Source organism: Microcebus murinus, chromosome 3, assembly GCF_040939455.1.
Source record: "Microcebus murinus isolate Inina chromosome 3, M.murinus_Inina_mat1.0, whole genome shotgun sequence".
Taxonomy (NCBI): domain Eukaryota; kingdom Metazoa; phylum Chordata; class Mammalia; order Primates; family Cheirogaleidae; genus Microcebus; species Microcebus murinus.
Genome location: NC_134106.1, coordinates 665362 through 687574, shown reverse-complemented (window position 1 = coordinate 687574; position 22213 = coordinate 665362). Strand labels below are relative to the sequence as shown.

The 22213-nt window shown below is 52.9% G+C and overlaps 1 protein-coding gene across 1 annotated transcript in view; it reads right to left on the bottom strand.

The window, feature by feature from the left end:
• SNTG2 (syntrophin gamma 2) overlaps positions 1–22213 on the bottom strand; it is a 175628-nt gene that overhangs the window by 62708 nt on the left and 90707 nt on the right. Inside the window, exons 8-9 of the mRNA XM_076000461.1 lie at positions 20382–20473; positions 7241–7368 (exon numbers count right to left, since the gene is read on the bottom strand). Coding sequence (XP_075856576.1) covers positions 7241–7368; positions 20382–20473 — 220 coding nt within the window. The remainder of the gene's footprint in view (positions 1–7240; positions 7369–20381; positions 20474–22213) is intronic.

Genomic DNA, 22213 nt, shown 5'->3' with positions numbered 1-22213 from the left:
CCCCCGGGAGCACAGGACGCAGAGCACATGCCCTACCCCGCCGTCCCTCCTCCTGCCTCTGCGGTCCCGGCCGCGGCTGTGGGACAGGTCACCGTTCAGGGTTCTTGGGCCTTTTACCAGAAGGAAACAGATTCTCTCTATACTCCTGCACGGATCTTTAAAGCTGAACACTCAATACATTTGGGAGGGATGATGAAAGATATTAATAACATGTGTTACTAACAACGGCGTGTATGACAATGATAAAAAGACCAGCTGGTATTATTTACACTTTGCAGCAAACACTGTGTACGATATACCTTACAGGTTGCACTGGTTTTAATCTTCCCAATGATCCTACGAAGAAAGTCCTGTTGCTATAATTATGCAGATGAAGAAACTGAGACTTATCCAGATCAATCAATTTGCCCGAAGTTGGTCACACGGCCAGAAACGGCCAAAGCCATGACCCGCCACCCCCGTCCGCAGTGCAGCTCACTCAGGGCCCCGCCTCCCACCCGACTCCGTGTTGTTGCCGTATCTCTGCCGTGGTGTTTGGCACAATCAAACCTTCTAGAAGGTTCTGTGAGCCAGCCACGCAGCCACTGCTCACCTTGAGTCATCTTGGCCATGGAAACGCCATGGGAGGGAGCCGCGGGGGGAGGCAGGGTGCTGAGCTGGGAGCCCGGGAGCCGCTCTGCGTGAACACAAACATCTCGGCGCCACTGAGGCCCTCAGCCGGGACGCTGTGCATCTCCGGGGGACAGACTGTGGGGTGGCGAGGGCGTGGGGACAAGCTCCGCAGAGGTGACATCTGGGAGAGCTATGGAGGGGCAGGCGCTGCCGGAGCAGGTGGCACGAGGGGGGGGGCCACCCCCAACGAGAGGTGAGAGACAGACCACCCGCCTGGGGACACGGACAGGTCAGGGGTGCCCAGACAGCGTGCTAGGCAGAGGCATCAATAGAAAACAAAATTAAATTTAACCCAGTTTTTGAAAGGTGGGACCTCAAAAGTAATTAGAAAGTTGTCCTGACTCCTAGAGAGCAGGGTTCCCCTAGGAACCCCAAGCCCGAGGCTGGGGCCAAATCTGCAATGGATCGAATGTCCCTGTCCCCCTAAATACTCACCCCCCCAGGAGGAGGTGTCGGGAGGTGTGGCCTCGGGGCGGTGGTGGCCTCAGCCTGGGACCAGGGACCTCACAAAGGGCCCAGAGCGCCCATCCCCCCAGGAGGGAGGGCCCAGGAGAAGGGGCATCTGCACCCGACCAGGATGAGCCCCCACCAGGACCCCACCCTGCCGGCACCGGCCCGGACTGCGGGTGACCTGCCGCAGGACAGCAGCAGCCGGGAAGGCGCCCGGGGAAACGGGGCTCGCCTGCTGTTTTGTCTCTTTCACCCTCCAGCTTCGAAAGCCCCTTTCCGTGTATTTTCATCTCAGACCTGGAGAGCCTGTCGAATCTCCCTTCGCAGAGGAAAGGAAACTCAGCTAGACGTTTAAACTGGGGGACGGCTGATGCATCCGTCTGGCTTGGAAGAGAAGAAAGGGCCTTAACATCCCAGAGCCAAGACTTCGCAAGTCTTCTCCCCCCGGGATGAGAACTCGGCTGGACGAGGCCCGCAGGACCCCTCCCTCCTGTGCGGGACAGACCCCACAAGCCCCTCCCCTCAGCGGCAGGTGCGGCCCCGCCCCAGCCGCCCCGCTGCTCTGCTCCCAGCCTTTCCTGCCCAGGACACCTGCCACGGAAGACCCTTTGTGGCAGGAGTGTCCACACGTGACGCTGTCCTCACAGAACAACCTGAGCACTTGGCAGGACAACTCCGACGCGCGGCGTCACTTCTCAGAACGCGCTTACCCGCCACGCGCCATCTCCGCGCGCTTACCCGCAGAGCGCCATCTCCGCGCGCTTACCCGCCACGCGCCATCTCCGCGCGCTTACCCGCAACGCGCCATCTCCGCGCGCTTACCCGCAGAGCGCCATCTCCGCGCGCTTACCCGCCACGCGCCATCTCCGCGCGCTTACCCGCAGAGCGCCATCTCCGCGCGCTTACCCGCCACGCGCCATCTCCGCGCGCTTACCCGCAGAGCGCCATCTCCGCACGCTTACCCGCAGAGCGCCATCTCCGCGCGCTTACCCGCCACGCGCCATCTCCGCGCGCTTACCCGCAGCGCGCCATCTCCGCGCGCTTACCCGCAACGCGCCATCTCCGCGCGCTTACCCGCAGAGCGCCATCTCCGCGCGCTTACCCGCCACGCGCCATCTCCGCGCGCTTACCCGCAGCGCGCCATCTCCACCCCCTCTCCTCCTCCCCCTCTCGCCTGCCCACCACCCGATGAAAAGTTTTTTTTTTCTTTGTTGTTTGTTTGTTTTTAACATTTTGGTTACATTGTATATCTGTGCCTCTCCCTAAGGGTTAGAGTTATTCCCTTCCCCTCCAAAATGCTCGCCACCTCCCTAAGATGGGGCCTCTCCCTCCCCTCGGCCCCAAATCCCTGGTGAACACCACCACCGTGTGAGAACCAGAGTGTTAGTCAGTCAGCACCAATTTGATGGCGAGTAGATTTTAAAAAGCACCATAGACATGGGGCAAAAAGACCCTAAAGCCGTAGTTATTTCTCCCCCGCCCGCCCTCCCCCTTCCCTCTGTCCATGCTTTAGGACAAGAATCGAGGCCGGGACTCCTCATTCACGCTGGCGCCAACGTGGAGCAAGAGGCGCCGCATGCGCAGAACCGTGTCGGGCAGAGGGCGTGCAGGACGGGCTCCTGGGGGTGGCCACCCACCCCCGACTCTCTCCCGTCCGTCCACTCGTTCCTTATTCCACAGACAATCAAAAGGCCCCAACATCCCGCGTCGATTCAGGACACGTCAAAGCCCCTCCAAACCTGCAGCTGCACTGGACGCCATCTCGACAGCGCCCCTCAGAAACCAGCGAGCACCAACGCCGCCCCGCCGCACCCGCCACACGAGCCAGGAAGTCACCAGCAGGCCCAAGTCCCCTGGTCAGGGCCGTGAAGTCAGTCCGGGGTCTCGGTCCACGCCCGGAGCTCTTGCCCGCCCCTCACGCCTTGTCCAGGCTCCCTCGTGCCTAGCCCCATCATGGGCGTTTCTGAGAGCGAACACGTCTCTCGTGTTGTTCGGAATTCCCTCACACTTCTATGTCCGGGAACGCGCGGGTCTGTGTGCAGGGCTGGCTCGGACGCGGGTCCTGCAGTCCCAGCGCGGCCTGCGCTCCACGGCAGCCGGTGATGGCGCGTTTGCCCCCAGCTGAAGGCCAGAGACGGCACGACAGGACAAACGCCAGGCGCAGGTGGACGTGCCCTGGGCTGGCAGAGCGGAACCTGGCTGATAGCTACAGAAGGCAGAACTCGGGACGGCCCAGACTCCCAGCTTGGAGCAGACAGCTGCTCAGGTCATTCAACCCACATAGCCCAGGTGTGCCCGGGAAGGGGTTTCACAATGTGATTAAGGTTGCGAATCAGCTGACCTCAATGAGGGGGTTCTCCAGGTGCACAACCTACACACACGAGCCTTTTCCATCTGGGCTAGGGGGGGAAGCTGGGGACTCAAAGCTCTTGGGGGATCAATGCAGAAGCAGTTACCTGCTGTCAGCCCAAGGTGGGAGACCCTCAGCAGGGACGTGGGTGGCTCTGGCCATGGACAAAGGTGGAGGGACCACGTCAGGGACGTGGTGGCTCTGGCCATGGATAAAGGTGGAGGGGCACATGGCAGGGACGTGGGTGGCTCTGGCCATGGATAAAGATGGAGGGACACATGGCAGGGATGTGATGGCTCTGGCCATGGATAAAGGTGGAGGGACCACGGCAGGGACGTGGGTGGCTCTCGCCATGGATAAAGGTGGAGGGACACATGGCAGGGATGTGGTGGCTCTGGCCATGGATAAAGGTGGAGGGACCACGGCAGGGACGTGGGTGGCTCTCGCCATGGATAAAGGTGGAGGGACACATGGCAGGGATGTGGTGGCTCTGGCCATGGATGAAGGTGGAGGGACACATGGCAGGGACGTGGTGGCTCTGGCCATGGATGAAGGTGGAGGGACACATGGCAGGAATGTGGGTGGCTCTGGCCATGGATGAAGGTGGAGGGACACATGGCAGGGATGTGGTGGCTCTGGCCATGGATAAAGGTGGAGGGACACATGGCAGGAATGTGGGTGGCTCTGGCCATGGATGAAGGTGGAGGGACACATGGCAGGGACTTGGTGGCTCTGGCCATGGATGAAGGTGGAGGGACCATGGCAGGGTCGCAGGTGACTCTGGTCATGGATAAAGGTGGCGGGACCATGGCAGGGTCGCAGGTGGCTCTGGTCATGGATAAAGGTGGAGGGACCACGGCAGGGACGCAGGTGGCCCCAGTCTTGGAGAGTGGCCCCTCCGCTGACAGCCAGCAAGAAGACGGGAACTGAACCTGATAAAGGGCAGGGACCTGAATTCTGCCCCCAACCCTGAGTGAGCCCCGAGTGGGGGAGCAGCCCCCCGATGCCTTGATTCCAGCCTGGTGGGACCCTGAGCAAAGGACCAACCAGGCCAGGCCGGGCTCCTGACGCAGGGGCACTGTGGGACAATAAACTTGTCTCGTGCGGAGGGAGTCTGGATGACTTTGTCACACAGCAAGAGAAAGCTGACCTGGTAGAGTTAAGCGGAAGTCCGGCCTCAGTCGTAGCCGTACGGCCCCGTCAGTAATCACGCGTTTCTCCACCTGCTGTGGGAGAAATGTCTTGACGCGTCGATGACAGGCAAAAACCACAGGACGGTGCAGAGTAACCTGTGATGCTTCGTGACTGCGTGCCAGTGTCAGGAGACCCGGTTTGCTTTCCTGCGTGAGCGCCCAAGGTAACGGCCCGGCCCGTGTGGTCTGCTGGTATCTGCAGGACACGCACCTGCTGCGCTTTCCTCTGTTACAGTTTCGTTTTAATATCATCTCCTCAAATTCTTATCGAGCAATCTGCTTCTGGACCCTGTAGCCGTCGGTTTACTCTTCATCCACAGTGATGCACGGTTTATCTGAGAGCATGGTTGCAGTTTTACCCGGGAACCGAGCGAGAATAACCCCCTGGACAGCGGACAGAGGCGGCGGCTCCGGGCAGCGCCGGCTGTCACGGCGCTTTGGAGGCGAAGGAACACGAGAACCGCTGCTCTGAGCAGCCCTGACGTTTCTCACGTAAGCATTTCGGATGATTCAGTCTTTCAAAAACAAACTTTCTGAAACTCAGTAACCTCAACCATTATCGTCCAATTGCTTAAACAAACAAACCACACAGCCCCGGGGTGAGGCAGCGCTCGGCAGAACCGCGGGTCCCGCCCACGGCCCGCCCAACTCGGCGTCACCACCACCCCAGACAAGAGTGGCCCTCTGGGGAGCGGGGCCTCGAGCAGGGCCGGGAACCCTGGCGGGCCTGAGACCGAGGGTCATTCTGCGGGGCAGACCCTCACCCCCCGGGAGGCCGGCTGTGGTCCCGGCTGCAGATTGGAAACGGCTCCCCTCACCACAGGGCTCAGCCACACCCGTTGATCCTGCCACCGAGACCACCCAGCAGGGTTCCGGAAGGAGCCGCGCACCCCGGTGCCTCGGTAGGCAGGCCTGCAGACATCGGTCCCGGGGGACCCAGAGCCACCCTGTGACTCGGTGCCACCCCCCACGGCCGTGGTCCCAGCTCAGTACCATCACACGGGACCAGGGGGAGACTGGCCCGTCTACACCACTGGCAGGTTGCAGGTCTCTGTCCCACACGTCTACACCACTGGCAGGTTGCGGGTCTATGCCCTCACGTCTACACCACTGGCAGGTTGCGGGTCTACCTCCCACACGTCTATACCACTGGCAGGTTGAGGGTCTATGCCCTCACGTCTACACCACTGGCAGGTTGAGGGTCTCTGCCCCACACATCTACACCACTGGCAGGTTGTGGGTCTACACCCCACACGTCTACACCACTGGCAGGTTGCGAGTCTACACCCCGCAGGGGAATCAAGTGTAGAGGCCCCGTTGCTGTGCTGGCGTTGCAGACGCCCTTCAGACAGGCGCATCCACGGTGCGCGGTTGCACGGCCAATGCCGGCCATCGCCGAGACCTAATTAGCCTCCGGGCAGAGCAGCGCTGGGGGACTTGCCCTCCACGCACGGAGCAGTGCGGGGCTTCAGGCCATGTGCTTCCCCACACACGTGTTCACACATATATGTGTGTCACACGCTCACACACACCACATACAAAACACACACGGTCACCATACACTTGTGTCACAGTCACACACACAACACATACAAAACATATAAGTTCACCATACACACGTGTCACAGTCACACACTACATACAAAACACACATGATCACCATACACACATGTCACGGCCACACACAACACATACAAAACATATAAGTTCACCATACACACATGTCACAGTCACACACATACATACCATATACAAAACACATTCACCATTCATGCATGCCACAGAAACAGCATGAGCCACACACACGTTCACCATACACATGTGTCACACTCACACACACCACATACATGTTCACTATACATGTTTGTCATACACACATATACCACAGACACACACACATTAAGACACATAATGTTCGATTTAAAAACAACAAACTGCTTTTCCCTTGCGGACAGTGAGGCTGACAGGTTTGCCACTTGCACACACCTTGCTTAAGGCTGAAGAAAGGGGATTCAGCCCGTCGTGACGTCCTGGCCTCTCCACGGCGACTAAAGAGCACGGTTAGCCCGGCGCATCTCCAGCAAAGCAGCTACGGAGACGTGAACCTGTGGGCTCGTCTTGGAAACCATCCGATGGCCGAGCGCCCAGACCAGGAGCATTTGTTTGACTAGGAGCCCATCTAACCCCGCATTTTGTTAAGGAAGAGGAAGGGTGGGAGAGCTTAATGAGTTCTCTACGATCATCTGCAGCTTGGACAAGAATGCGGGTTTTTATTTCCAGCCTAACTCTGCCAGCATTTAAAACTGGAGATAGAATCTCTCTCTCTAAGGGCATTTCACGAGAGCCGACAACGGTCACCTGCCACGGACAGAGCTGTTCCCAGCGGTAAGTCAGCCGCCGTTCAGACTGCTGCTTTAGTCTTCCCCCACCTTAACTTTCTCCCCAAACACGGAATCCACCTGAGCATGGCAGGTGCACCTGCCGAGCACGCACACCCGGGGAGTCCGTGGGCTGCAGGACCCGGCAAAGCGCACGCGGTTCACCAGACACCCGCGTCCCCGAGGCGGCCACACACCTGGATCCTCCCGCTCTGGCGCTGTACCTGCAGACCCGGGCCAGCGACAGGGGGACCGACCAGCAGTCTCGCCAGCGCTTCTCGTACTTTGGCTTGTCAGCGGCGGGCGAGGATGGCGAGGACGGCGTCTGCGCAAAACAGAGAACCGAGTCACAGGCTCAGCCGGAAAGCGCCGTGCCGGGGAGGCTTCCGCCCGCAGCTCCTGGAACGACGGAAATAACATCGTCACCAACAAGGAGGGCACACCAGATTCAAAGGTCTAGAAAGAGATTAAGTGCTCCTCTGCTTGAATTTCAATAATTTCCTCCCTTTCTAGCCACGCCTTGCACCCAGGAGTGGAAGGCTGACAGGAGGAGAATGGGGAAACTGAGTCTGGAGGGAGCCGCACACACAGGGACGTCCAGACGGATTGGCTGTCCCCTGTTCTCCAGTGGCGGTGGCCAACCCGTCTGTCCAGTGGACAGGGTGGGGACAGGCCTCGAGGGGACGGGTTGAGAGGAAGACGGTCGGGGACGGGGACAGGCCCGGGCAGACAACTTCACCTCCAGGCACAACGCCCCACTGCGCCCAACGAACAGCGGGTCGGACCTGGGCTGCGGGGAAGGACGTGGACGCTCCCAGCGTGGGTGGACTCTGAGCAGGAGCCGCCGGGCCGTCCCTGCTCCCAGCCCGGCTCCGCACAGGAGGCCGGCGCTGACCCCCGGCCGCGGGCAGGTGCTGTAAACCAGCGCATCAAGGGGACTCGGACACCGGAATCCAATCAGCCAGATCAGTTTATTTCCACCTGCACAGGGCCGTCACCACTGCATGCAAGGAGGGGGAAGCAGCCCCGAACAAAGCCTTTGCGGTTTTCTTATACCCTAGGGGCTGGCAGCTATGCAAGCGAGCAATCGCAGAAGCAGAACTTTGCGGTTAGTCGTTAATCAAGCGAACGATGGAAAGGTGCACTGAGGGACAAGGGACTTTTCCTGGAACAGGACCTCTCTATTCCTTTTGGGAACAGGCCTCCTCGACTCCCTCCTCCCTCTCTGGGAACTTTCACTAATAGTTAGAGCAAGACTGACTCCATTTTAGATTTACAGGTGCCATCTTTAGTCTATCTACTTCACAGGGACCCGGTCTGAGGCCACACGGGCCTGGGGACTCTCTCGGGTCTGCTTGGGCGAGGAGGACACGTCCCCACGGAGCGCCAGGTGGCTGTGCTCGCTGACGGCCGCACCTGCCTGCACGGCACACGCTGGGAACTGAGGACGGGAATGTGGATCCTCCTCAACCTACGGATGCAAAACTGAGGCGACAGGAAGCTGGGAGGGAACTGACGGGCGACGGGGACCCAGGCGGGGGGGGGGTGAACGTAAAACCCCCTCTAGTCCCGCCTCTCCAGACAGCCGGGACACACGGCTGCGGAACGGCTTCCAGGCAGGCGTGGAGCCACGGAGGGTCCACGTTTCTCTGCCAGATTCTCAGAACGAGGAGGGTGGCACCCACAGTCCGGGAGGGGACACACGGCAGCCAACGGTCTGCAGGTGCAGCCGCAGCTCCCAGCAGGTGGCCCCTGGCCTCCCAAGAGAGTCTGGGTCCTCCTGGTCCTGGCAGACTCAACACGGAGGGTCCACGTGGGCGGGAGGAGGGAGGGACCTTTGTCTAGCGGGGTGGGCGGAAGTTGACCCGTAAAAGGTCCTCAGAATGAAAGCTTTAAGAAGATTTGTGGCAGCTGGGCACGGGACGGACAGAGATTAGACAAGAGGAACCGGCGTCAGGATGCTGAGGGCAGGAGGCGGCTCCGGTCGACCCTTAGACGCCAATGCAGCCGCTGCTCATGGGGGGTCGGGGGGGTCTGGGGCCAGCGAGGCCCAGCGACACAGCTCTGAGGACTTGGAAACGGCCCGGCCAATGTCAGCACTGCAGTGGGGCGGGGTCCGCTCTGGCCTGTCTGTCCCACCTTCACAGGTAGGAGGGTCTGCGGGCCCCCCCACCGCCCCGTGCGCCTGGGGGCAGGGGTGCGTCTGAAGGAGCTCCTTGCAGGTGCCGCGCACCTGTGCAAACCCCGGTCGGAGGGGCGACGCCCTGTGGAAAGCAGAGCTTCACGGTTCCAACGCTGGCCCCAGTTTTACGTCGCGCGACTAGCTTGTGGGAGCGAGGGGCGTGCTCCTACCAGCTGAACCCAAGCCAAGCCCCGTGGTTGCACCTGCCAGCCCGTCCTGGTCCGGCTGTTCGCAGCAGGAGCGCGGAGCCCAGCGCCTTGAGGACCAACAGCCACCGGCGCTGCCACTGCACAGACACCCGTCTCAGAGGAGGCAAAAGCCAGAACAGGGTCTCCTTCCTTCTGTTCACGACGCAGTCGAAAGCTGCCAAAGAAGCGATGAAGACAAAGCCGCTCTGGAGCAATGCGTGTGGCTCAACAGCCCACGAGACCTTCACTCTGAGAGGCCCGGGTGGTCGTGAGATGATCAACAGAAAAAAAAAAATCAGAGGAAAACATCTCCCGACAGGTGGAATTTATTCTGGGGAGGGAAGGAGGGAGGCTTCCTGGGCAAAGGTGCAGCTCTCACTTGCTACCTGAGAGCAGGTGTCCGCTCACTGCTGGAGACGCCCTTGCGGGGCAGGTGCCCTCTCTAGAGCGTCTCGCCCAGACCTCTGCAGTCCCAGAGCAAGAATTTCTCGTGAGGTCATTTAGAAGGTCGTCCGGACGGTCTCTATCTCAGACACGCAGGCAGGAGCCGTCCACCCTCGAGTTCCCTCTGCACTCGTTTGTTTGGGGCTGGCGAGCAGTGATCCCATCCTGGGTCCAAGAGTTTCACAGGACAGACGCTCTGGATTGAGCCGGATCTGCAGACACCTGGCTGGTTGCATGGTGCTGGGGGGCGGGGAGGAAGACTCTGGCCGCTGACACGGGAGCCCCCCCCCGTGTGAAGGTCTAACAGGGTTTATTCAGAGCAACCGAGGCCCTCTCTGTTCCCCTCAAAATGCTGCATAGTGGACACATTTTTTTAAACTCAGTTAAAATGAACACTTGCAATCTGCTCTTCGTAGAGTTGTTGAAAATGAATGAAAGATGAAAGGAAAAGGCCCCAGATATTTCCACCCCTGACAAGGCACCTGATCAGATGAACGGAGGTACACAGTCGCATGCGTGCACAGCCTGGGTCTGCGTCCTGATTATCACAGAAAGACAGCCACATTCTGGAAAATCTGGGAAATGTAAAAAGGTGAAAAAGAAAAACCCTCACCACCCATTTTGTGTGTTTGTCACGGTTTTTTCCTCTACTCACTTTTTAAAGCTTAGTCATAAGGCATATGATAATTTTAAAGATATATTAGAAAATTATAGGTCGTAGATGATAGAAAGTGGAATTTGAAGACACACATCTGCTCTAAGGCTTCTAAGCCTTTGTGCTTTGACGATAACTCTGTTTCTTGAATATGAAAGTGATTATAATTTTGTGCTATTAATATTGAGCTGTTATTGGTGTGAGGAGAATTCTTTTCCTTGCTCAGTAATTCTCTTTGATTGGTGTCTATGTTTACCTATTGCTCAGCAGTGATTAGCTGCCTTGGAAGGGAACCGTGCTATCCATTTGTTTTACAGGATTCTCTGATTTCCTTTGGTATGGAGTTCTCTTTTCTCCACATCCTGACCGGTGTTTGTTATTTTTTGTGCTTTTGATAATAGCCACTCTAATGAGGTAAGATGACATCCCACTGTGGCTGTGATTTGTATTTCCCTGATGATTAGTGATGCTGAGCTTTTTTTTTTTTTTTAGCATAAGTGCTGGCCGTTTGCATGTCTTCTTTTGAGAAATATCTATCCAGACCCTTTGCCCACTGCTCCATGGGATTATTTGTTTTAAGGGGTTGAGTTGTTTGAGTTGCTTGTACATTCTGGATATTAATCTCTTGTCAAATGAATAGCAGGAGCAGTTTTCTCCTCCTCAACAGGTTGCCTTTTCGCTCTGTTGATTGTTTCCTTTGCTATGCCGAAGCTTTTTAGTTTAATATAATCCCATTTACCTATTTTTGTTTGTTACCTGTACTTTGAGATCTTAGCCATAAAATCTTTCCTTAGTCCAATGTCCTGGAGGAGTTTCCCTGCTCTCCTCTAGTAGTTTTGTAGTGTCAGGTCTTGTGTTTGAGTCTTTAATCCATTTTTAGTTGATTTTTGTTTATGGTGAGAGACGGGAGTCTAGTTTCTCTCTTCTGCCCCGTGGATGCTCCATTCTCCCAGCGCCATTTATTGACTGTCCTTCCCCCATGTATGTTCTTGGCACCTTTGTGGAAAATCAGTTGGCTGTAAACACATGGGTTTATTTCTGGATTGTCTATTCTGTCCCATGCGTTCATGTGGCTGTTTTTATGCTAATACCATTCTGTTTGGGGTGCTATAGCTTCGTGGTATATGTGATGTCTCCATCTCTGTTCTTTTTGCTCAGAGTTGCTTTTGCTATTGGGCTCCTTTTGTGGTTCAATACAAATTTTAGGATTTTTTTTTTATATTTCAGTGAAGAATATTATTGGTATTATTATAGGGATTGCATTAAATGTGTAGATTGCTATGTGTACTATGGTCATTTTTATGATATTAATTACTCCAGTCTATTTTATGATATTAATTACTCCAGTCTATGAGCATGGGATGTCTTTCCATTTGTTTGTGTCCTCTACAGTTTCTTTCATCAGTGTTTTGTAGTTTTCCTTATAGAAGTCTTTCACCTCTTTGGTTAAATCTATGCCTAAGTATTTTTGTTGCTGTTAGCTATTGTAAAAGAGATCGCTTTCTTGATTTCTTTTTCAGCTAGTTTGTTTTTGGTGCATAGAAATGCTACTGATATTTCCACGTTGATTTTGAATCCTGCAACCTAGGGAATGTGTTTATCAGCTCTCAGATAGAAACTGTATGTGTGTATGTGTGTGTGTGTGTGTGTGTGTGCATATGAAGTTGTTAGGTTTTTCTATACATAAGATGATGTCATTTGCAAAGAGGGACAATTTAACTTCCTATTTTACAATTTGGATGCTTTTTTTTTTTTTTTTTCTTTCTCTTGCCTGATTTTTCTGGCAGGGGCTTCCAGCACTACAGTGACTAGAAGCTGTGAAAATGAGCATCCTGGTCTTGTTCCAGTTCTTGGAGGAAAGGCTTTCAAATTTTCCCTTTTAATTATGACGCTTGCTGTGGGTTTATCATATGTGGTCTTTATTATTTTGAGGTATGTTCCTTCTATGCCTAATTTGTGGGATAGTTTTTATCATGAAGGGATATTGAGTTTTATCAAATATTTTTTCTGCATCTATTGAGATGATCGTATGCTTTTTGTTCTTCATTCTGTTGGTGCAATGGATCACATTTACTGATTTGCACAATTTTGAAACATCCTTGAATCTCTCGGATGAATCCCACTTGTTAATGGTGTGTTATCTTTTCGATGTGTTGTTGATTTGGTTTGTTAGTATTTTGTTGGGATTTTTGTATCTGTGTTCATGATGGACGTTGGCTTGCTGTTTTCTGTTGTGTCCTTCTCTGGTTTTGTTATCAGGGTAATGCTAGCCTAGTAGAATGAATTAGGAAAAAAATCTCATCTCTTCAATTTTTTGGAATAGTTTGAGAAGAACTGGCACTAGTTCTTCTTTGTAAGCAGTAAAACCATCTAGTCCTGGACTTTTGTTTATTGGGAGGCTTTTTATTACTAATTTAATCATGTTACTTGTTATTGGTCTGTTCAGGTTTTTTATTTCTTCCTGGCTCAATCTGGGTAGGTTGCTTGTGACCAAGAGTTTATCCATTCCCTCTAGGTTTTCAGATTTGTTACCACATTGTTCATGATAGTCTGTGATGAGCCTCTGTACTTCTTTGGTATCATTTGTAATTTCTCCTTTTTTATTTCTGATTTTATTTATCTGGGTCTTCTCATTTTCTTTCTTGGTTAGTCTAGTTAGCAGTTTATTGATTTTATCTCTTTTTGAAAAACAACTTTTTGTTTTGTTGATCCTTCGTATTTTTTTTGTCTCTATTTCATTGAGTTAGTATTATGATCTTTACTATTTTCTTCCTTCTACTAATTTTGGGTTTGCTTTGTTCTTGATTTCTAGTTCCTTGAGGTACATTATTAAGTTGTTTATTTGAAATCTTTCTACTTTCTTGACATAGGCGTCTATTATAAATTTCCCTCCTAGCACTGCAGTTACTGTATGCAGTATATTTTTGTGTACTGTGTTTCTATTTTCACTTTTATTCAATAAATTTTTGGTTCCCTTTTTAATTTCTTCTTTGGCCTAGTTGTCATTCAGGAGCGGGCTGTTTAGTCTCCAAGTATTTATACAATTTCCAAAGTTCCTCTTGTGATTAATTTCTATTTTATTCAATTGTGGTCTGGGGAGACACTTGATTTTGATACTTTTAAATTCATTGAGATGCAGCTGGTCACTTCATGTTTCCTCAAGCACAATCTTAACTGTAGGATCTTTAACAAGGTGAACTGAAAGGCCAAGACCCCAGCTCCATCCTCCACAATACCTTGAAAGTTCTGGGTCTTTGCTCTTCCAAAAATGTTGAGAATTATTTTGTTAATTTCTACAGGGTTATAATTATATGATATATGTTGAATTTTCTTGAAATGTATCCATGCACTTGCTAGCAATAGGCATATTTGTGATGTTGAATTCTTCTATCATGGAACATCTTTCCATTTGATAATTTTCCTAAGTTTCTCCATTAAGGTCTTACAGTTATATTGTTAGTAATATTCTTAGGTACCTTAAACTAATATTTATATTTTCACACATTTTTTATTATGCTTTCTGTTTTTCAATGGAATTGCAGTTGGCATTTCATGTCAACTGCATTCTTACAGCCAGCCACACATAGTGGCTCGCTCATTATTTCCATATTTCCTGTGTATCTTATCTGGCTAATTTTCTTTCCTTTCCTTTTTTTTAAATTTCAGAATATTATGGGGGTACAAACATTTTGGTTACATGTTATGACTTTGCCTCACCCAAGCCAGGATTGGAGGCATGCCCTTCCCCCATACAATGCCCACTGCGTCCATTAGTTGTGAGTTTATCCACCCCCCTCCTCCCAATCCCTAATGAATATTACTACCATGTGAGCACCTTAGTGTTGATCAGTTAGTGCCAGTTTGATGGTGAGTACATGTGGTGCTAATTCTTCCATTCTTGTAACACCTCAAGGCTATAGTAACTAAAATAGCATGGTACTGGCACAAGAACAGAGATATAGACCTTTGGAACAGGACTGAGAAATCAGAGATGAAATCATCTGCATACTGTCATCTATTCTTTAAAAAATATATACATTGGGGAAAAGAATCTCTATTCAATAAGTGGTGCTGGGAAAACTGGATATCCACATGAAGAAGATTAAAACTGGATCCCCACCTCTAACCTCTCACAAAAATCAATTCAAAATAGATAACAGACTTAAACCCAAGGTGTGAAACCTTAAGAATTCTGAAAGAAAGAATTCTGTAAGAATTCTGTAAGAAAATGTGGGGAAGACTCTTTTAGACATCAACCTAATCAAAGAATTTATGAAGAACACACCAAAGCAATCACAGCAACAACAAAAATAAATAAATGGGACCTGATCAAATTAAAAAGCTTCTACACAGGTAAGGAAACTATCATTAGAGTGAACAGACAACCTACAGAATGGGAGAAAATATTTGCTTTCTATAGATCCGATAAAGGGCTGATAGCAAGAATCTATACAGAACTTAAGCAAATCAATGAGAAAAAAATAACCCCATCAATAAATGGGCAAACGACATGAACAGAAACTTTTCAAAAGAAGATAGACTAATGGTCAACAAACATGAAAAAATTCTCAACATCTCTAAGCATCAGGGAAATGCAAATCAAAGCCACAATGAGATATCACTTATCGCCAGTGAGGATGGCCTTTGTCAGAAAGTCCCAAAACAATAAATATTGGCATGGTTGCGAAGAGATAGAACACATATACACTGCTGGTGGGACTGCAAACTAATACAACCCCTGTGAAAAATAATCTGGAGACACCTCAAAGAGCTAAAATAGAACTACCATTTGATCCAGCAATCCCACTACTGGGCATCTACCTAAAAGAAAAAAAAAGACAGTCTATAATAAAGACATATGCACTTGAATGTTCATGGCACCTTTTCAATTTTTTAAAAAAATAAATACCTCACAGATGAAGAGTATGCATATAGCTTTTGAAGATACAATAAGCTATATTAACAATACACATACACATAATCGTAAAAATGAGGCCCAGTACACGCGGACTGCATCAGGAGCTCCCCGGCACCCACCAACCTTTTGAACTCAGACTTCGCCACTGTGTTGCCGCTGCTGAAGAGCCACTGTGCTTCCCCTGCCACCCTGTTGCTGCAAGGAGGCAGAACTGGGACCCTCCGACCCTGCTGTGGGCAGTTGGGACAACCTCTGTCGGACACTGCAGAGCAGGATCTGCTCATGCTAAATGCATGCTTTCCCTTGCCCCCCTCCAGCAATTCCTCCTGGTCTACACCAGAAAGGAATGAATGCTACGTCCCCTCAAATATACGTGCACAATGATCGTGTCACCTTCATTGATGACAGGCCTGGACCAACCCCCAGCGTCCTTGCACTGCATGAAGACATCGTGTTATAAGCGTGCAGTGGAATACCATATAGCCATGAAAAATACATAGTCTACTGCTGCACACACTATCACAAGATTGAGTGAACGCAGTCAGACACAAGAGTGTGACTCCCATGCATGTGAAATTCACAAGCGGGCAAATTAATCTACGGTTATAGGGTCTCTGGGGATATGCTGAGATTCCGGTGAGGAGATGTATCTTGAAAATGTGCCGTGAAGTCCAGTGAGATGTCACTGTAGATCCATACCCACCATTGTGCATACCTTGTACTTCCACTGAACAGTTAAATATCATTCATTCATTCACTGTTTCTGCCAGAGAAAAGACCCAATATTTTGTTTAGCCTATGTGTTAACTTGTTTCATATTTTAATTATTTATTTATTTATCTTATTGTATCTGCTCTTTTTTGCAACTACTATTTCCAAGTTTCTTATCTGTTCCCATATACTTTCTGTGAGTTTTTGTCTTTGTTTTGATATTTTTACACCCCTTTTGATTCATTCAGCTCATTGCAATGACCATACTCTTTTCAAATCAGTCTTTTGAAATTTTTAAATTAGAAAATCAGGAATTTATTATCAGGAATACTTTTGGAAACACTTTTAATTACAGCTTTTTGTTAGTTTTTTGTAGAGTTTCCTTACAAAGGAAATCAATCAGACCAACACTAGCCTTGCACCTGCCACAGACAGAGCGGAAGACATCAGTGAGCATCTAACAAGTCAGGAAGGATCGGGTCGGCAGCCCAAGGATCCGGAACACTCAAGGAAAGCACCGTCTGTCTCTCGGCGAAACAAAAGCGTTTCTGGACACGCAGGCGGTGCAGGAACAAGCCCTCTACACAACCCGAGGGAAAGCATGAACTCTGGCCAGCTAGCAATCCAGTCCAAACATAATTTGCAAGAGCGTAGACGAAGGGACGGTGGATCCCGCAATGTGCACTTTCAATACGTGTACATGATGGTAACATGAGTGGAATATTCTTGTCAGTGAGGATTACTGAGACAGAAATAGCACAACACAAATGATGAACTTAGACCCTTCGGCTGCGTGAGCCGCACTCCGGGGCTGGGACAGATGTGGAGACTAGAAATAAAAGCTGCGTCTTCCAGGGCAGGGGAGGAAGAAGTAGGGAAATGCAACACCTTGGAAAGGGGGCAGGTGATATTCACCTTCAAATAATAACCAAGAAAAAGACAAGTTGCCGGATATACAAGGTATCTCGGGGAATTGCTCCTGCAACCACAGACAGATAGACATTTTCTCCACCGTGGCCGCCCCCAGGGGCAGAGGTCTGGAAGGCGTCCGAGAGGAGGTGCAGAGTGTGAGAGGCCGGAAACTAGCCCGCGGGGCTCCCTGCGGGCTCCCTGCAGGGCGGCTCTGAGCAGGAGGACCTCCCTTATGCCCCGTCAGGCTTGGTCCTGCTGCCGCGAATCTGAGATTGCAGCCATCCAGAGTCTAAATCCTTCGAGTCAAGAAAGTTTCCAACTCGTTTCATTCGATGAAACAAATGGCGGGGTTTATTCCACTCTTCAGCCCGTGGACACTGTTAGGGCCAGTGTTATCCCCTCGCCGTGGAACCCACTGTCTAGCGAGAGGCAGCGTCACAGTGACCCGTGACCTCTGGAAGAGAAACCCGAGGCCGCTAGAGCACCGTGCAGACGGGCTGTCAGCTCGCCCACGTGACCGCTGGGAAACCAGCTAGAACCTCTTTAAAGTTCCCAAGACTTTGGGACTAGAAATGCTTTTAAAAACAACACCTCAGAGCTATTTTTAACTTTCTGTAATTCACACTCATTTCTGCGCTGTTAAAAACTTGGATGGCGCGTGCATTTTGAAGGTGAGATACCATTTGAATCATTTAGAGCATTTTTAAGTTCTGCATTTTCTCCTTCCTTCCCTTCGTTCCTTCTTTCCTTCCTTCCCTTCGTTCCTGCGTTCCTTCCTTCCTTCTGCCTGAAGACGACACTTCCTGAAGATGACACCAGTCACTCTTACGCCGTCACCTCCGCAATCCTGCAGTTGCCCTTCGTCACGAGGTCTGTGTCCGCCAGAGCCCAGGGCGTCCAGGCAGCCTCTCCACGGGGTTCCCGTCGTGTTGCTGTTCCCAGCACGCGGCCAAGCGCCCAGACGGCTCCATCCTCCTGGACTGACCATTGAGCCCATGTCCCAGACCCCCTTCTCCCCGCTGGGAGAGGCGCCCCCCCACACCCCCGGTCTATGGAGCTCCTCTAGGGTTTCCCTCCCACCCTGTGGCCGCAGGGCTTTCAGCCTGCAGAGCTGCCCACGGTGGTGCTGTCCCTGAGCAGCTGCCCACGGTCCCTCTCTGTGGGGCGGGAGGTCGTCCTGCCGATGCCATGCTCTGTGCTACGGACCCGTCTTCTCATCTCATTGGAGAGGAATCAGAGGAGGCTGATATGTTATTGAGACACTTTTTTTTCTTTTTTTGAGACAGAGTCTCGCTTTGTTGCCCAGGCTAGAGTGAGTGCCGTGGCGTCAGCCTAGCTCACAGCAACCTCAAACTCCTGGGCTCAAGCGATCCTCCTGCCTCAGCCTCCCGAGTAGCTGGGACTACAGGCATGCGCCACCATGCCCAGCTAATTTTTCTATATATCTTAGTTGGCCAATTAATTTCTTTCTATTTATAGTAGAGATGGGGTCTCGCTCTTGCTCAGGCTGGTTTCGAACTCCTGACCTTGAGCAATCCGCCCGCCTTGGCCTCCCAGAGTGCTAGGATTACAGGCGTGAGCCACCGCGCCCGGCCTATTGAGACACTTTTTAAACCACTCAATAATTTAACCAGGAAGCTATACGGAGTTGGGAAAAAATAATGAGATAATAATCTTAATAAATTTATTTATTAAGGATAGCACAGAGAAAAAGAAAACAAGACGTGAAAACAAATCAAGGGACAGGACCAACATGATGAGGAGGTCTCACGTGTGCCGGCTCTGACGGTCAGAGGAGGGAACACAGGCAAGACAACGTCCCCCAGGACACGGGTTGGGAATTCGTCATAGCTGGTAAAGTGCAGGAGTCCAGATTCAGGAAACACAAGGTATCAAAAATGAGAGAAATAAAGCAGAAATTTATATCCAGATGCCACACATAACCCTGACAAAGATCTCACCAGCAGCCTCTGCCAACATATGCGTGGCCATGGGAGGCCTTGAACAGCTGGACTCGGTACTCTGGTGGTGGCTGTGTGACCAGTACCTTGCCAGGAAAACGTGTCATTGTCTTGAAAACCAAACCCCGACATGCCCTGCTACCCAGAGCTCTGCCTTCTGAGCACAGCCGGGGACGTCAGCCGGCATCTCCATGGCGGGGGCCTGATTTTAATGACAGCAGATGGGAAAAGCTGACACGACACAAAAGCCAACTGGCCATCAGCTGTTGACACTGGGAAAATTAACTGTGTCATATTCAAGCACTGAGAGATCCGACAGCAAAAAAAAGAAAACCCATAACAAATAATAGTAAGTAAAAAAGCATGTCGTGGAGGACTGTGGCAGAATAATATTTTATAAGCCTCAAAATAAAATTAAATAGTTCATTGTTAGGGATATATATATATATATATGCAGATTAACACTTAAAAAAAAATCAAGGGAGTGATAAACACAAATTCAGGATACTTCTTATGTCCGGAAGGCCGGAGGACGGAATGTGTGAGGGTCCACAGGAAGGTAGAAGTCTAGTGACAATGTCCCGATTACTGATCAGAATTCTGAGTTCACGGGCATTTCTTTTATTATTTTGCTTCATAATTCACATAGAGACTAAATGCAAACTTTAATTATCAACAGTTTTATTAAACGGTTAAAAATGACAAAAGTGAGACATCTCAAAGCCACGCTGTGCAGCGTGACTGTTTCCTTACACTCTAGCTGCAGGCCACACAGCTGGCCATGTTGGGGGTGTGATTTATAGTAAAACAATTGTTTTACCACCGCCGAGAGAGGGCCCTGAAGTTCCCAACTGCTAGGAACCCTCTGTGGCGGTGAGTGCGCGGTGCGCGGTGGCCACAGGCCCCGCGAGCTGCGGCTTCCGGGAGGCGGGAGTTTGGACCACGGCCACAGCTCACTGGGACATGCAGAGTTCGCCCTTCCTCAGGTGTCGCCGTGAGCCAGAAATAGACACCCTGCGTGTGTGCGTGCGAGTCTCACGGAAGGTTCCTAAAGGTAACTGGCAGCGACACCTGCGGTCGAGGTTACAGGAGAATTGGAGGCAGGATTGCGAATCCCACCTCGGCGTCACGCACCTGCCCGCGCACCGAGACGCTACGACCCGCGAACCAGAGTGTCGCGCAGCGCAGTGACACCCACGCGGGAACGCATGTCCACGCAGCTGCGCCGTGAACCCGGGTTTTCGGTGTTTCCGCCGAGACCGTCGCAGCTGTCCCTGCGGGGCAGGGGAGCACCTTTCCAACCTGCCCGGGTCACCTGGGGCCACGGGCACCGCCACGAGACCAAAGCCCCTGGGAACCTTGCTTACCGTGTGGCTGGAGTGTCCGTTCAGGTGCAGGCCGCTGTCGAAGAGCGGCGAGGAGCCCCCGCTGCTGTGGTCGCTGCTCGGCCCGGGCGACCCTGCAACAAACAAACGGGAGACGCGCTGCGAGGGCGTCCCGGCGCGCACCCGCGGCCACCGCGGTGACTGCAGTGCCACCGCGCGCAGGCAGGCCGGCGGCAACAGGACGCCTGGTCGCCCTCGGGGCAGCCGAGGCCAGTTTCGGGCTGGGGCACCCAGGACGCTCTGCAGGATCCCGCCCCGCCCACGTCACACGGAAGAGGGGTCAGCAGGTGGCCCTGGGGGGGTAAGGGCTGCGCGCCCGGGGGACGGACGGCGGCGCGGATGTGCACACCCGACAGCTCGCGGCGCTTGCTGCGTTTGCGCTTTCTCCCACTAGAGCAAGGCTGGCTAATTTTCTGAAAATTATTCCAGACTTTCTGATTTTCATTTTCAAATGGTTTATTTCTTCAACATTTTCCAGTTATCTCTGCACTAAAAATTGCTTTAGAGGAAAACATACAGAGGAACCAGGTAAGTTTCCGGGCCGGGATATTAAAAAGGCAGGAAGCTGGCGTCTCCGCGGGGAGCAGGGTCAGGACCTGCGGGGTCAGGACCTGCGGGGTCAGGACCTGCGGGGACCGCGGTTCCAGCCTGGCCCAGACCCCGGGGAACCCGTGCGCGAGGCGGCGCTGCCTTCCCGGGAGTGGCGGTGGACCGCAGCCCCGCTCCAGGCCCTGCGCGGGGCAGGCCTCGGTGGGCCCGCCCTGGGGCATCGTGAGGACCTGTCCCGCACCCTCTTCCCCGCCAGGACCGCCAGGCCAAGCGCAGCAGGGGCGGCGCGGGCGCTGCGTCTCCAGGCGGCACCTCAGTGCGCGAGGCCAGGGCGCGGTTCGCGCTTCACGGAATCGGGGCAGAGGGGAGGCCGTGGCGGAAGGAGCCCCGAGTTCAACAGCAGCAGGCTCCAGGGACCCTGCGGGCGACCGGGCTTCCAGCCACGAGGGGCCGGGACACGCTGTGCCTCGGAGCCAGGGCGTGCCCGTGATGACCAGGGTTCTAGCCTGCTCCACACCTGCGCTGTGTGGCTCGTCCCTGGGTGAGCCGCGAGGGGGCTCACGGGGGAGGGGTGATTGTGTGTCTGTGTGACTGTGTCTGCACATCTGTGTGTGTGACTGTGTGTGTATCTGTGTGTTTCCATGTGCGCATCTGTGTTCCTGACTCCACTCCTGAGACCAGGACTCCTGCCTGAGGCCGTGTTCCTGGTGCAGCACCTTGGCAGGTGCAGCTTCCTCTGACCCCCGACCCCTGAGCGGGGGAGGGGACACGCACTGACAACGGCCCTGGTGGCAGGCCCGTCCCCACCCGGCCACAGACAGAGACCACCAGCAGGCCCGGGCTTGTAACTCCCGCCCCGGAACGCACAGCGGACCTGAAGGAGACGCCAGATGGATGTTGGCACCTGGGGCCCAGCGCCGCTGCACCGCAGGCTGAGTGAGGATCAGGCGCACCCCATGCACAGGCCCCATGGGACCCCAACCCCACCCCACGCACAGGCGCCACGTGGCCCCGGCCCCACCCACGTGACTCCAGGCCCCACCCCACGAGCAGGCCCCACGTGACCCCGCCCCCATCCCATGCACAGGCCCCGCATGACCCTGACCCCACCCCACGTGCAGGCCCACGTGACCCACCCCCCACCCCCCCGCCCCACCCCACCCCCGCCCCACCCACGTGCAGGCCCCGCGAGACTCCAGGCCCCACCCCATGCACAGGCCCCATGTGACCCTGACCCCACCTCATGCACAGGCCCCATGTGACCC